The sequence below is a fragment of the Pantherophis guttatus genome, chromosome 18 (assembly GCF_059756535.1).
Source record: "Pantherophis guttatus breed Tessera chromosome 18, ASM5975653v1, whole genome shotgun sequence".
NCBI lineage: Eukaryota > Metazoa > Chordata > Lepidosauria > Squamata > Colubridae > Pantherophis > Pantherophis guttatus.
The window spans coordinates 14,084,409-14,099,906 of NC_142080.1; the positions used below are offsets into that span (position 1 = coordinate 14,084,409).

Sequence of the window (15,498 nt, forward strand, 5' to 3'; positions counted from 1 at the left end):
GTAAAGCTATCGTGGATCTTGCTGGGGTGCTACAGTTGTTTGCAAAGCGATGTGCAGGAGGAGCTCTGCGGACTGTCCTCCTTTAGGGTTGGTCCACTCAGCGAAAGCTGCTCTGGCTTCATGGAAACCCTGCGTGTGCCAGGCTGCTCCCCTTCAGGTGTGAATTGGCTGTTCCCTGCCGCTGGCACCATTGGCAATCTAACCAGGGAAGAAGCTGTAGGGCTAGGTGGGGCTTCTTCCTTTGGGGCCTGGACACTTGGCCCCCTTTTCTGAAAAGCTGTTTTAAAAAAATGGTCGATACAGAAAAAGAAAGTAAAACAGAAACAGAACGCCAAAGAAAAAGAAAGAAAACATTAGTGAAAGTCGGGATGCACATCCGGAGGACAGAATCAAAGTTTAAGGCAAAGAGCGCAATTTTCCCTCTGCTGCAGCCCCACAGCCCAAATTCAGGGAGGGAGGGGAAAGAGGGGCTCCAGTCTCTGCTGTTGGATGGGTCTGCCTCTTCCCAGGTGCAGGAAGTCCATGGTGATTCCTGGACAGGTCTTGACCTCTGCCCCCTCTCTTCCAGGTCTTCCGGAGTGGCGAGGGGATGGGCATCCGCCTGGACAGCGCCTCTGCCTTCCAGGGAGCTATCATCTCCCCCCACTACGACTCGCTCCTGGTGAAAGTCATCGCCCATGGCAAAGACCACCCCACAGCAGCCTCCAAGATGAGCCGGGCTCTGGCCGAGTTCCGCATCCGGGGGGTCAAGGTAGGACGGGGGCTGTTTGGGGCTGCAGGCTGTCCTTTGCCTCATTGGGGTGGGTGGGTGGGTGGGGCTCGGAGGGCCTCTGCTGTTGAGGGCAGTGGGGCCCAAGTCCTGCCTTTGGCCTCAGTGTAACTATCAGAGCCGTTACCGGTCCCTTGAGTGGCCCCTGTGAGGCTAAAGTGGCACAAGGTGCAGGAGGGAATCCTGTCAAACTGTGAAGCCATATTTTGGGCACCTGGTGGGGCAGAGCCTGCTTGGGGAACGCTGCCGTTGCCTTTTATTAAGCCAGGTATGGATTTCCTTTTATTCTCTGCTCTTTATCTGCTGAAATTGCACCTCCCCCACTTTCAGCAAACAACAACTAGATGCTCCATGTAGAGAGAAGCAGCATTGAAAGGCCTCTGGGGACTTTGGCTGCAGTGGAACCAGCTTCAGTGGGGGGATCCAACTCTGGCTAGCAGGCTGGTCCTCCCTGGAGTGGGTTTCCCTCCCTGTGTCGGGAGCTGCTGCGGGGGGGGGGGGGGGGAGGAAACTTTGCCGGCTCCTCTGGGCAGAGTGAGGATCTGGCCTACGTCCCTCCCTGCCCTCCCTCCCTCCCTCCCTATCGAGGGGTGGGGTGAAGATGGATGGGGGGAGGTTATTGGCAAATCCAATGACTGAGCAGGGCATGCTGGGCAGGGAGTGAGGGAAGGCCAGGGGGAGCCTCGGAAGGGAATTCAGGGCTGGGAGGGGGCAGAGAGTGGCCTGCAGATGCCCCGCACTTTGAGTGGGGTGTGGAGGGGGCTCCCAAAGAGGGCACAGCTGGCTGAGTGAGTGTGTAGGGGGCCGCTTCTTAGAGGGAGAGGGAGATTGTGCTTTTCTTTCGTTATTGCCTTGATTTGTACAGCTCTTGCTCAGCTCACGTCTCAGGGCAGCATCAGCAATGAAATCCATATAAAAATCACATGGTAAACAAATAATGAAAACAAAGCAGACCAGCCTGAGGGGAGAGTACAGTGCTGGGGGAGCTGTTTCAAAGGGTGGGGGGGACACGGCCTGGATCTTGCTAGGCAACATAGTAACGGGACCCGAGTGTGCGGACCCTTTCGGACCTTATCAAAGGGGCGAAATAAAGGAGACAGGCCTGGCCCCGTTATATACAGGCAATCCTCGCTGACTGCCTTGTGTAGTGGCCATTTGAAGTTACGATGGTGCAAAAAACTAACTTTGCAATCTGTTCTTGCCTTTGCGACCAGCATCTCAGTCACGTGGGTCGCTGTTTGTGTACGTCGCAATTGGCTTGTGACAAATAGAATTAAAACTGTACAGTATGGAAAGCTGAAGCAAGATTGTAAATTGCAGTTGTGTGATTTTTCAGTTAGTGACTTCCTTACTTAAGAACCAGAGGAGTTGCAAAGTTGTAAGCCCAGTTGTATTCATAATTTTCTGCTTAACCAGTTGCTGGTCCAATTGTGGTCGCTAAGTGAGGACTACCTGTGTTTACTGATTAGAGTTCTGTTCACAATCATTGGGTGGATGGGGCTGTTGGATCAGTGCTGCGGCCCTTGGAGCAGCGTGGCAGGAAGAAAGAGAGGCGGGGGGCAGAAGGGGGACGGGTGCCCTGCCCATCCAGAGGTCTTTGCCAGGGCTGCCTCTCTCTCTGGAAGGGCATGGGTCAGGATCACGCCCTTGTCTGTGCCAAAAGGGCCTTGGGCAGCTGGCTGTGAGTTTGGGGCTCGCTCTTTTATCTTGCCCCCCCTCCCCCCGCAGATGCCCCATTTCAACAGCCCAGCCAGGCTCAGCTCAGGGCCACCTGCCATGTTGCCCCTGGCTGCCTCTGCAGGCTGACCCCCTCCCCCAAGCCGGAGGGGCCCTGAGCTGCCAAACGCATCCGGACTCTGGTCATCCTGCCAGGAAGAGAGGCAAGGCCCCGGGGTCAGCCAGGGAGGCTCCTGCCCCGCCTGTCTGGGGGTGTCCTGGATGCTTCAGCCTTCTGCAGTGGCAGGAATTGAGGAGGCCGTCAAAGGAATGGCTGACCTTTGCAGCTGCTCACCTGGTCTTGTTGCCTAGTGGAATAAATGTGGATGAGTCTCTCCAGCCTCCTCCTCCTCCTCCTCCTCAGCTCCCACCCTGCTCATCCAGCTCTCTGCCTTCAGATGTTCTCATCCCACGAGAACAGGGAGAAATCAGACCTAGCAGATCATAGCATTCATACAAGCAGCTCCCTCTGTGCCCACCTATTCTGCAGGTTCAAACAGCAGCAATTCTCCTGCTTTTCCCACCTCTGGCTTCGTTTGCTTCCAGGAACAAAGAAACCAGGATAGCGCAATGGCCTTTTTGCAGGCCTGGAGTGGAAACAGAGTTTATCCGGATGATCTGTAAAATGGCTCCTTTCTCCACTGTTTCCTCTGCCTCTCGTAAGCTAGTTAGGCTAGAATTGGATCTTTTTGGGTAAAGCTGTTGTGACGGAGGCAGAAAGAAGAGACTGAGCTGCGGTCTTGGTTTCTTCTCTAACGGAAGGAAACTCTGTACAAAATGTAATGAAGACACAAGCATGTCTTTTTCAAAAGGGCAGGCAAAGGATATGTAGGAGAAGGGTAACATTGCCACCGAGTGTTGCCATGCCCATTTTGTACCCCCAAAAAAGAGTCTTGCCTGGAAGAATGGCAGGTCAGTTGTCATTACTTGGAATCTCACATCAGCTCACATCCTTGGCTGACAAGGCAGGCTGTAACACCTGGTCTTTTAATACTGAAAAAATGTATCTCCTAGAAATGGGGAGGTTCTTCTTGGTTATTTAGCCCCCTTCCCTGTTTCTTGTAGAACAGTCCACAGGTATCATATCCCCAAGGAGTTTCTGTTCAGTCTCTGGCTAAACCTCAGCAGCAAAGGGCCTTAAGAAGTTTCTCCAAGCTGAAATCTATCCAACCAAGGAGCACATTTGGCTTTCTCTGAGGTCATGTCTCATGCATGTAAGAAAGCTGTAATATCTGTCCCGTCCTGCTATCCCCCATATTCTCCCAAATGCACTTACTGGTCTCAGAAACCCAGAGTCTGTATGTTGCTATGTATCTTATAAACTTGAAATTGTAGGAAGCATTCCCTGGACTGTGTCATGCTTGCACTGTTTCTGGTTAGCATGTAGAGTGAACACAGTTTATTTGGTTAGTTATGACTCCATAGAATTATAAAATCGGCCAGTGCTACTTAATTTTAGCATGTCCAAATCCTACTTATTGCAGGAATTGAGACAACTTTCCTTTGAAATGAACCTTGTGTCAACCCACTCAGCGTCTCACTCCAGTTTAATGAAAAATCATTGCTGAGCAGTCTTGAGTTCAGTCTTCAATCAACTAGGTATCTACTTAATTGTGTCAACAGTGCCCAATTATCAAACTGTTTGATTATCATGGGATACTTTGTCAAGTGCTTTAATAAACTCAAAATAAATTATGTCTATGACATTCCCCTCTCTACTAAGGAAGTAGACATAATTTATCTTGATTTCATTAAAGCACTTGACAAAGTATCTTCCTTAGTAGCATACTAAGTTATACAGTCAGTGTTAAGGATATTGGTGTTGTGTTACCAACCAGCAGAGTAAATGCACAAGGAAACGTTGCTGAGAGCAATGAGTAAGAGATATGCAAACTGGTTTATCAAAAGCTTACTTTATAGTAGAAAAACAGTCTCATAATCTTTAAACAAATTCCAAGTCTTTGCCAGTTAAATCAGTCCAGTAGTTACAGAATCTTCTTACCCAACAAACAGTAGTTGGTTAGAATAACAAACTCACTCTGGTTCACAAACCACGATGGTAGCAGATAGCAACTCCTCACTATGGCAGCAAAGCATACTCTGGTAGCATATCACATCAGCTTCATACACAATGGCAGCATATCATAGCAGCAACTGAACACGTTACAATACCTTGCTTAAATACTCTCACAACCAGTGATTACCTAATTACAGCATGACTCAGCATTACAATGAAAGCCTTCAAAGTAACATAATACATTTTCAGATTAAAGTCACAGAACACATATATTGCCTGGACAACTTGTTAGGCTCAAACCATATCCTAACAGTCAGGAAATGAAATAAGCCTGGTTTGATAAGCCACCTTCTTGACAAATCCATGCTGACTGCTAATAATTACTGCATTTCTTTCAAGATGCTTTCAGATAGTTGTCTTCATGATCTGTTAATATTCCCAAGAACTGATGTCCGACTAATTTTGTGTCTCCTTTCCCCCTGCTTGAAGATGGGTATTTTCTTTCGTTCACCTCTTAGTTGTTCTCTAGTATTCCTCAGAGACAACAGTTCTTCCAGGTTGGACTTCGGCACATAATTCATCCATGATTCAAGGTATTTTTTTAGTCTGGTTCCTCCTCCCAAAGTGTTTGTTAGCAGTTAGGACTTTGCTGTCTTCAGGAAAAGGGTTCCTCTTTCTCTTCCTTTTCTTTTAAATATATCTGAAGAAACTTTCTCCCATATTTGTTCTCAGGTCTTCACCAAGCTTTCCATGTTTCGCACTGGGTTCCTTTGCCATCTTCTTCTAGGAAAAGCTCAAGACCAAACTGGGGAAGAGAGCTCTTCCTGCTCCCTGAGCCCTTCCCCCACTGCCCTGACTAAGGTGCAACTAAGACCCACCTACACCTTCCATTTCCACCCAGAGCATTTTTTGCTTCAGTCATGAATTTATTTTATTCAGTGGCCAAAGTAAAAAACCAAACAGCAACCCGAAATGTAATAATTAACAATGAGGCAAGTAGCCTGGCAAATGAATGGGCATGTTTTATTCATTACTGCTTCATTATTCATTATTGAATAAAACATTTTGGTAATTCCTTTTCTAGTCATTCAAAACAAACAATAAAGGAAGAAATATGTGTAATAGTTCATAACCTCCTCCCGAGTTCAAGGCAAAATTTACTGCTGGCAGATTTAAATGAAAAATGTGTGTTGCTGTGCAGTTCCCAAGGCAAGTGGAGAAAGGGATCCAGTGCTCTTTGTGTTGTCAGAGGCTTCCTTGTGGAAGGGACAACCCCACACCCGGGAACCCAGCAGATGCTCCGTGGGGAGGGGCCCCGGTGGAGAGAGCATGAGCAGATGGCTTCCTCTGCCTGTGGCCCCAGAAGCCCTTGGACTGAGCTACGGGGCCTAGAGTTCTCCTTGTGTCTCCTGCCTGGGCTCCAAAGCTCTGCGCATGAGGTCTTCCCTGCCAGATGAGCTGGGCTGGCTGGCTGGCTGAACCGCAGAATTGATAGCCCAGAATTGGATTCGGAGCCCAGGTCTGGTGGAGTACAATTTTCTCAACTTGCTTTTCCCCCGGGATCATGACAAAAAACGGCCAACGCGACATGCAGCCATAGGAGAGGAATGCAAACCGTATGGGAAGACACATGGGTAGCACGAAAGTTTTGCAGAAACAGGAACAAGGTCACCTTAATGCACAGTCCAGGTAGACCGTAAGTGAAGTGGTGCAAGAGATATGCCCAGCAGAGCCAATTTGGCATCTTCCAAACAAGTCAGGATCACCTCCTGCCCAAACGCCAGTCAAATCTGCCTTTAAAAAGCCCTCCCCCTGTTAAGGATATCGTCGTTGTGTTACCAACCAGCAGAGTGTAGAGCATAGAGAAACGTTGCTGAGAGCAATGAATAAGAGATGTGCAAACTGGTTTATCAAAAGTTTACTTTATAGCGAAAAGACAATCTCATAGTCTTTAAATCAATCCAAGTCTTTGCCAGTTAAATCAGTCCAGTGATACAAAAACTCTTCTTACCACACAAACAGTAGTTGGTTAGAATAACAAACTCACTCTGGTAATAAACCACGATGGTAGCAGATCCATCCAACCGATGATAGCACAATGGTTTATTTATTTATTTATTATATTTCTATACCGCCTTTCTCCCGTAGGATTCAAGGCGGTGTACAGTCAAGAAAAATATAGATACACAAACATCATAAAATTGCTAATTAAAATTATTACTTAGTTTGGTCAATTAAATAAAACCCAGAATTAGATAACATTTAAAAAATCATTCTCATGTTTGTATGTTTAGCCCCGCCTATTGGAACATCAGGGTCTTGAGGGCACGGCGGAAAGCACGGAGATCAGGGATATTCCGTATCTCCGGGGGCAGTTCATTCCAAAGGGTTGGAGCCCCCACAGAGAAGGCCCTCCCCCTGGGAGTCGCCAGTCGGCATAATTTGACAGACGGTACCCTGAGTAGTCCCTCCCTGTGAGAACGAACTGGTCGGTGGGAGGCTATTGGTGGCAAAAGATGGTCTCGTAGGTACCCAGGTCCTAAGCCATGGAGCGCTTTAAAGGTGATAAGTAACACCTTGAATCGCACCCGGAAGACCACCGGGAGCCAGTGCAGCTCGCGTAGGAGAGGTGTTACATGGGCGCAACGAGCTGCACCCATAATCACCCGCGCGGCTACGTTCTGGACCAGTTGGAGCCTCCGGGTGCTTTTCAAGGGGAGCCCCATGTAGAGAGCATTACAGTAGTCCATACGGGAGGTAACTAGGGCATGAATGACTGTGCGCAAGGCGTCCCGATCCAGAAAGGGACGCAACTGGCGGATCAGGAGAACCTGATAAAAGGCACCCCTGGCCACGGCCGTCAAATGATCTTCTAAAGATAGCCGTGAATCCAGGATGACACCCAAGTTGCGGGCCCTCTCTGTGGGGAGCAAGATCTCATCCCCAATTGTCAGTGATAGTACCAGCTGACTATACCGGGACGCCGGAAGCCACAGCCACTCGGTCTTGGAGGGTTTGAGTCTGAGCTTGTTTCTCCCCATCCAGATCTGCACGGCCTCCAGGCAACGGGACATCACAGCAAGGGCATCATTGGGGTGGTCTGGGGTGGAGATGTATAGCTGTGTGTCATCAGCATACTGATGAACACTCACCCCGAAACCACGGATGATCTCGCCTAGCGGTTTTACATAAATGTTGAACAGAAGAGGTGAGAGGACTGACTCTTGCGGCATTTATTTTTATTTATTTTATTTTTGAATTTGTATACCGCCCTTCTCCCTGAGGACTCAGGGCGGTGAACAGCCAAATAAAAACATCAAATACAAATATTAAAATACAGTTAAAAAAAATATATAAATTTGGCCCCATTAATTAAAACAATAAACAAAACAATTAAAAACACTTAAAAAGAATTAGGCCAGCCCGGCTTGTTGGAAAAGGAAGGTTTTAAGGGCACGGCGGAAGGCACTGAGATCATGGATTCTCCTTATCTCTGGGGGCAACTGATTCCAGAGGGTGGGAGCCCCCACAGAGAAGGCCCTCCCCCTGGGGGTCACCAGCCTGCATTGTTTGGCTGATGGCACCCCGAGGAGGCCCTCTCTGTGGGAGCACACGGGTCGATGGGAGGTCGTCGGTGGCAGCAGGCGGTCTCGGAGATAGCTAGGCCCTATGCCATGGAGCGCTTTAAAGGTGATAACCAACACCTTGAAGCGCACCCGGAAGACCACTGGGAGCCAGTGCAGCTCACACAGGAGCGGTGTTACATGGGAGCGCCATGCTGCTCCTGTCACTACCCGTGCTGCTGCGTTCTGGACCAGTTGGAGCCTCCGGGTGCTCTTCAAGGGGAGCCCCATGTAGAGAGCGTTACAGTAATCAAGGCGAGAGGTCACAAGGGCATGAGTGACTGTGCACAGGGAATCCCGATCAAGAAAGGGCCGCAACTGGCGGATCAGGCAAACCTGATAAAAGGTCCCCCTGGTTACAGCCGTCAGATGTTCCTCCAAGGACAGCTGCGTATCCAGGAGGACTCCCAGATTGTGAGCCCTCTCTGTGGGGGCCAAAGACTCGCCCCCAATAGTCAGTGATGGAGTCAACTGACTATATCGGGATGCCGGGAACCACAGCCACTCAGTCTTGGAAGGGTTGAGCTTGAGCCTGTTCCTCCCCATCCAGATCCATACAGCCTCCAGGCACTGGGACATCACTTCAAGGGCATCATTGGGGTGGCCTGGGGTGGAGATGTACAGCTGAGTATCATCAGCGTACTGATGGTATCTCACCCCAAAGCCACGGATGATCTCGCCCAGCGGCTTCACATAAATGTTGAACAGGAGGGGCGAGAGGACCGACCCCTGAGGCACTCCACATATAAGAGGCCTCGAGGTCGACCTCTGCCCCCCTGCCAACACGAACTGCGACCGGTCAGAGAGAAAGGAGGAGAACCACCGTAACACGGTGCCCCCCATCCCCAACTCTTCCAACTGGTGCAGCATGATACCATGGTCGATGGTATCAAAAGCCGCTGAGAGGTCTAACAGGACCAGAACAGAGGAGCAACCCCTGTCCTGAGCCCTCCAGAGATCATCAACCAACGCGACCAATGCCGTTTCCGTGCTGTGCCCAGGCCTGAAACCAGACTGGAACGGATCCAGATAGGATGTTTCCTCCAGGAATTGCGGAAACTGTCGCGCGACCACACTCTCAACAACCTTCGCCAGAAAGCGAAGGTTGGAGACAGGACGATAGTTAGCCAATATTGCCGGATCCAGGGACGGCTTCTTGAGGAGAGGCCTCATCACCGCCTCTTTCAAGGCCGCGGGGAAGTGACCCTCACTCAATGAAGTGTTGATAACACCCTGGAGCCAGCCTCGTGTAACCTCCCGGGAGGCCAGTACCAACCAGGAGGGACACGGGTCCAGTAAACATGTGGCCGCACTAAGTCTCCCCATGCCACAAATAAGGTGCCTCGAGGTCGACCTCTGCCCCCCTGCCAACACAAACTGCGAACGGTCAGAGAGGAAGGAGGAGAACCACCGAAGCACGGTGCCCCCTATTCCTAACCCCTCCAGCCGGTGTAGTAAGATACCATGGTCGATGGGATCAAAAGCCGCTGAGAGATCTAATAGGACCAGGATAGAGAGCAACCTCTGTCCCGAGCCCTCCAGAGATCATCAACCAATGCGACCAATGCTGTTTCCGTGCTGTGCCCAGACCTGAAGCCCGACTGGAACGGATCCAGATAGACAACTTCATCCAGGTATCGGGGTAGTTGTCGTGCCACCACACTCTCAACAATCTTCGCAACAAAGCGAAGATTGGAGACTGGACGATAATTTGATAATATAGGTCCAGGGAAGGCTTCTTGAGGAGGGGCTTCACAACCGCCTCTTTCAAGGCGGTGGGAAAGACACCCTCACTCAGGTTGCAACTCCACACACAATGGTAGCTTATCATCAACTGAATACGTTACAGAACCTTTCTTAAATACGTTGACAACCAATTACAGCATGACTCAGCATTACAATGAATCAGCAGGAAAACTTTATAAGTCACACAATACATATTCATATTAAAGTTACAGAACACATATATTGCCTGGAGAACTTGTTAGGCTCAAACCACATCCTAACACCCCCCTTCCTGGCTCACTCTGGGGGAGCAGAAGCCAAATCCGGAACGAAGCCAGAAAGAAGTCTGTCCTCAGTGCTCAGTGAGCTCCGTTGTTCCTGCAGTTGCCCAGCTTAGATGACGAGGAACTCTGGTGGACAGGCATCCATTGCCCAGCCAGGTGGGAGGGAGGGGTCTGCTTGCCTGCTTATGTGCAGCCCCTTGCCCTGCCAGTTTCCTCCTCGATGGTTCCTTGTATTCTGCCTGATGTCTGGTGCCCATCTTTGTTTCTTTGCTTGTTGCCTACTGGATAGTTTTGTATTTCCTTCTTTGGAGTCAAAAAGACAGATATTGCCCAGTTGTTACCTGCGCTTCTCTTGCCAGAAGGTGAAAGTACTGTAGTGCAGATTTTTCCCACCCTGTTCCTGTGTCTCAGGTTAGAGCATTGGTTCTCAACCTGTGGGTCGGGACCCCTTTGGGGGTCAAACGACCCTTTCACAGGGGCCACCTAAGATCATCGGAAAACACATATTTTCAATGCTTTTTAGGAATAATTTTATGGTTGAGGGTCACCAGAACATGAGGAATTGTATTAAAGGCTCACGGCATTAGGAAGGTTGAGAAGCACTGGGTTAGAGGATCTGAAGGAGAAAAGGGTGGCAGAGCAGCATCCTTTGTGAACGCCGGTTCTTAAAAAACCTTTCAAATAAATAAGCCGCTAATGCAGCTGGGTCCCATGTCTAAGAGGCCTGCCTCCTTTGCCCTTTGCAAGTAGGACTCTTCGAAGAATTATTGCCATGATTGATGAGGTGGGTTTTATGATTTGTGGTTGCTTGGAAATGCCTGAACACCCCCCACTCCAGATTTTCTATCAATAAACAGGGAACCTCCCCCACCACCCCTGAGTTTGAGGAAGGAGGACGGCTGAAAAAGAGCTGGAAAGCTTTGAGTTATTTTATTTAGGGAGATTTTCAGGTAATAATGCTTTATCCATCGTAGAAATATAAAAGAAATGAACATCAACATTATTTAAAGCCTCACAAAATAAAAGTGTTTTCAACTATACTTTCTAATTACAACTAGGAAAGAGTCAAGAGACCAGAATTACATGAAAGGTAATTAATTATCAGGTCAAATAACATATAATCCCCAATGGCCTAATTACATGCAATCAGAGGGAATGGCCTTATTTCTGCTGCTGAGGGAAGGTGGAAATGGTGGGGGCCTCTCACAATCCAGGCACCACAGCAGCTCTCATTCAGGAAGCATCTCAAGATGGTGACCACCCTCTTGAAATCCCCTTCTCCCCCCCCTCTCCATGGGGCACCACAAAGCATGTCAGAATAGACCCTCCCTGTCTTCCCGGCAGCTCGTCCTCATGATGGATTCAGTTGCACCATTTCCATTTGCGCTTCCTTTTCAAGCTAGATGTTTGCATCCCAAAAGATCTGGAATCTCGTTTGGTCATTTCTAGCTTGAATTAGAAAACTGGTTTCCAGGGAGAGCACTCCAAAACTTTTAATAGGCCAGTAAAGTGAAAAAAATGAAATATAATAAGAATAATTTTAATGTAATTTAATATATTTAGGAGTGGTTTCCAACATTTTCTTCACCATAGGTTCTCTTTAAATACCTTTTGTGGCCACAGACCATGGCCAAGGAACCCCAAGACTTAACTCAAGATTTAAATCATAATATTTCTCCAAGCCTTCACGGACCTCCAGGGGTCCATGGAGAACCACTGTATTTAACATTAATTACATGCAAATGGGAACGGCATGAAACGAACATTGGTCTTTGCCTTGGCTTGGGAGTGCAGCCATTGTCCGGGTGGGGCTCCTGGCTTGGCCACCCTCCTCCCAGCAGGCAGGAAGGAGAGGATCTTAATGGGCTTCTTTTTAGGCTACTGAAGAGGAAGCCAACCCCAGCATCGTCTCCTCCTCTTCTGGAGAGGGTTAGGGTTAGGGCCTTGGCTACTGCAGTCTGACCCACCTTGAACCTGCCTCTTTTGTCCCCCCCCCCTCTCTCTCTCACACACACACTGTAATGTATCATCCTTCCTCTGTCCAAATGCATGGACTTCCAATACTTCAACATCCTCCCTAACAGAGTCCATTCTGGAATGTAAATCCTGTTCTCTGTTTCCTTATTGGCTGGCACACTGACCAGGGAGGCGTCCCTCCTCTTCAAACTCCTATTGCCCATTGATACCCCTCTGGTATCTAGATAGCCCTCTGGTATCTTAGCTGTCAGGCGGAGTTGAAGTCCTCCTTGAACTGGCTGACTTTCCCTTCAGTTGTCACTGGATCCTGGCTTTCCATCTCGGGTCTCCGATTCCCCTCGTTTTGACAAGGGCGATCTGACCTTTAGTGATGGGAAAACTTTCCCAGGTGCGCACTCCCCTTCGGACGTCCCCAGCTGCCAGTGGTGGAATGGATATAAATCCCGGATGAGCCCCCAAAGCTGTTATGTGCTCCTAGCTACTTTCCTTCACAACCAGAGGCAAAGTTGCCTGACCAATGACCAGGCAAGACACAGTGAAGATCTTTTGTTTCATTTATTGCAGTAAGCGGGGAGAAGCTATCAAAACCAGGTTCTCTCCAAACATCTTGATACGTTCCCTGCACTGGCTGCCCATCTCTCCTCGTTCCCCATTGGCTGACTACTATGAGGTTACATTCTCTTTGACCACCTTCTACACATTTCCCGCTACCCTCCGCAAACATACATTGCATGTGCATTTAAATGAGCGGACAATATATGCAAGGTGTGTCAGATAATATTCAATAGTCTTACTGAGCATGCTCTTTCAGATTGTTTTCGAGTTTCTGGGTATTTTAGGGATACTTAGAACAATAGGTTCTTTCCTATTACTCAGTTCTTTGAGTTTCATCTTCCCTGTTTTTTCAATTTGTTTTGTTTTATCTTTAAGCTATCTATTTCTTATTGCAGCTACTTCCTCTTACAATTTTAATTTAATTTAATTTAATTTAATTTAATTTAATTTAATTTAATTTAATTTAATTTAATTTAATTTAATTTAATTTAATTTAATTTAATTTAATTATTTAATTTCCAATTTATATACCGCCCTTCTCCCTGAGGACTCAGGGCGGTGTACAGCCAAGATAAAAAACATAGAATACAAATATTAAAACATTTAAAAATATATATAAATTTGGCCCGAAAGTTAAGAATCACAGACTAATTAAAAGAATTTCAAAATTTTAAATTTTGAAGACCTTTCACTTACTCCTATCACGACTGAACCCCAAGCCGACCCTAGCTCAGCCGAAGTGTCCTTGCAGAGGAAGGTCAGGCATGCAACCCAAGCTCCCTGCTGTGATGATGGACTTTATGAGCTGCTTTGACTAAAGAGCCTCTAAGCAGGGTCCCTGGAACTCGAAAGAGCCCCAGAGCCACGGGGGTGGTGGAGATTCTGGTGCTATGGCCATTGTGCCCTTCCATGCCTTTCTCTGCTGGGTGTAAGCAAACGTTTCTCGCCACCCTTGGTCCCAGATGGGGCTTGCTCTTATATTTAAGACACTTATGCAGATCTGTCTCCACTATCAAAATAATGTTTAAAAATTAAAAATAAGAGTTTAACTGAGTTCAGGCAATGGCACAACACATAATGTGTGTGCCAAATAAATCAAAAGGTGTCCCAGACGTCTCAAGCCAATAACTTCGGCCACTAGTGTGTGCACATTTTGGTCACAATCACATACCGTGACTGACACCACAGCAGACAAAACCTAGGCAGAAACAGATCTGAGGGCAATTAATTGTTAATCACGGTTGACCCATATGCCAGTTTCCCGCTAGCATCACAGAGTCTTTCTCTTGGCAATCAAGGCTCCCCGTAGGTAAAGCAGCCAGGCCGGCTGTTAGCAGACCCTCCCTCTGTCCCCAGAAGGGCCCACAGGAGCAAGAGCAAGAGACCTATGGGCACTGTCCTTTGGTCCATTTCTGGTGCCTACATGACAGCCGCCACTCACATGCAGCCACCTGGTCCGTGGAGCTTGTGGAAGCGATTCTCACTTTGGATGGGCTTTTTTAACTTAAAAAGTAGCATTTCATCTGTATTGAAAGAGGCCTTTGCAAGAGACTTTGAGGGCAGGTTTTGGTTTGAGGCCAGGGCTTTAGAAGACGAGAAAGAAAAGCTTCATGACCTCATGTGCCTGATCCGGCTCAAATTCGCGTTTGGCTTCTGCAGGAAAACCAGCTGTGTGGTGTGAACTAGGCCACGGCACTAAGCTGCCTTGGGGCTGATTGGTTTGGGCATTGCGTGTCATCCGATGCCAGCAATTGTCACAATTTAATTTGGATTAGAGAATTAAATACGCGGTATCTCTAAGGAAAAGGCCTTTGCTTCTACCAGCTGTATCATACACGGGAAGCTTTCTGGAAAAAAGCTAACAGCCTGCTTGATGAGAGGCCGCCCACGTTCCTTTGTCTGGCATCTGGTGACATGAATCAATAAAAGCAGGAAAGGGCCATAAAATGTTGGTGTTAAAGTCAAAAATTCATTGTGTGCTGTTCAGCTGGCCAGGGCCCCAGAAAGCTACGGTGGGCTGTAAAATGCTGCCTGGATATTTCTGGGGAATGGAGGCTTGAGAATTGCCCGATCTAAGGCTGTTTTACTATTGAGAAGCAAAAGTGGTATTATCAGGTAATAAATTTTGGTCAGGCTAGAGTCATATATTACTCAGGATACAATTAGACCCATCACTTCTCTGAGAAGGGAAAGGTTTCTTCTGAACCATTTATTGTGTGCCTTTACAAGTTATTAGTGTGGCTCTGTGAATGGTGTGCCATGTTAGATTAACTCTCTCATCTTTCCTTCTTCTCCTTGTTTGTTTTACTGTGTTAGCAATTTTTGTGTTAGTAAAAAAAGTGGGGATTTTTTTTTGCCCCTGAAGGTATTTAAGACCTCAACAGGCTAGTCTCACAGTGTGGTGTTTGCTCCAAAGATTCAAAGTGGCCCATCCTCTTTTGCCTCTCTCCAGTCCAAGGCTTCATGTGGAGCCCAGGAAGACAAAAAGGGAACCGCCAGGAGACCTCAAAAGCTGTCCCCTCCTGTCATGCCTTCCAGGTTACTCCTGAGACCCCTTTTGCTTCCCCCACCCCCCCAGCATGCTCTCCAAACCCTTTGGCATTTCTCCTCCAGCCAGTGGTTTCTGCTGCAGGCAATGGGCATGATGAGTGGCTTAAGGAGATTCGGGGCCTCTCGGGGACCCTGCCATCGCCCCCGCAGCTTCTCCCCAAGTGGCACACAGACGAGCTTTCTTCTCCTGCTTTGGAGTCCTCAGTGAGCCTCTGTGGGAGGGGGAAGTTGGGGAAATGACCTAGAGAGAGAGAGAGAGAGGTGTGTGTGTGGGGGGGGGCG

At 48.2% G+C, this 15,498-nt stretch overlaps 1 protein-coding gene across 6 annotated transcripts in view; it reads left to right on the forward strand.

Moving 5' to 3' along the window:
- PC (pyruvate carboxylase) overlaps positions 1 to 15,498 on the forward strand; it is a 150,371-nt gene that overhangs the window by 90,689 nt on the left and 44,184 nt on the right. For all 6 annotated transcript variants that reach the window (XM_034427002.3, XM_034427003.3, XM_087881274.1 and 3 more), the window contains one exon: positions 569 to 751. In XM_034427002.3, the coding sequence (XP_034282893.1) occupies positions 569 to 751 (183 nt within the window). The remainder of the gene's footprint in view (positions 1 to 568; positions 752 to 15,498) is intronic.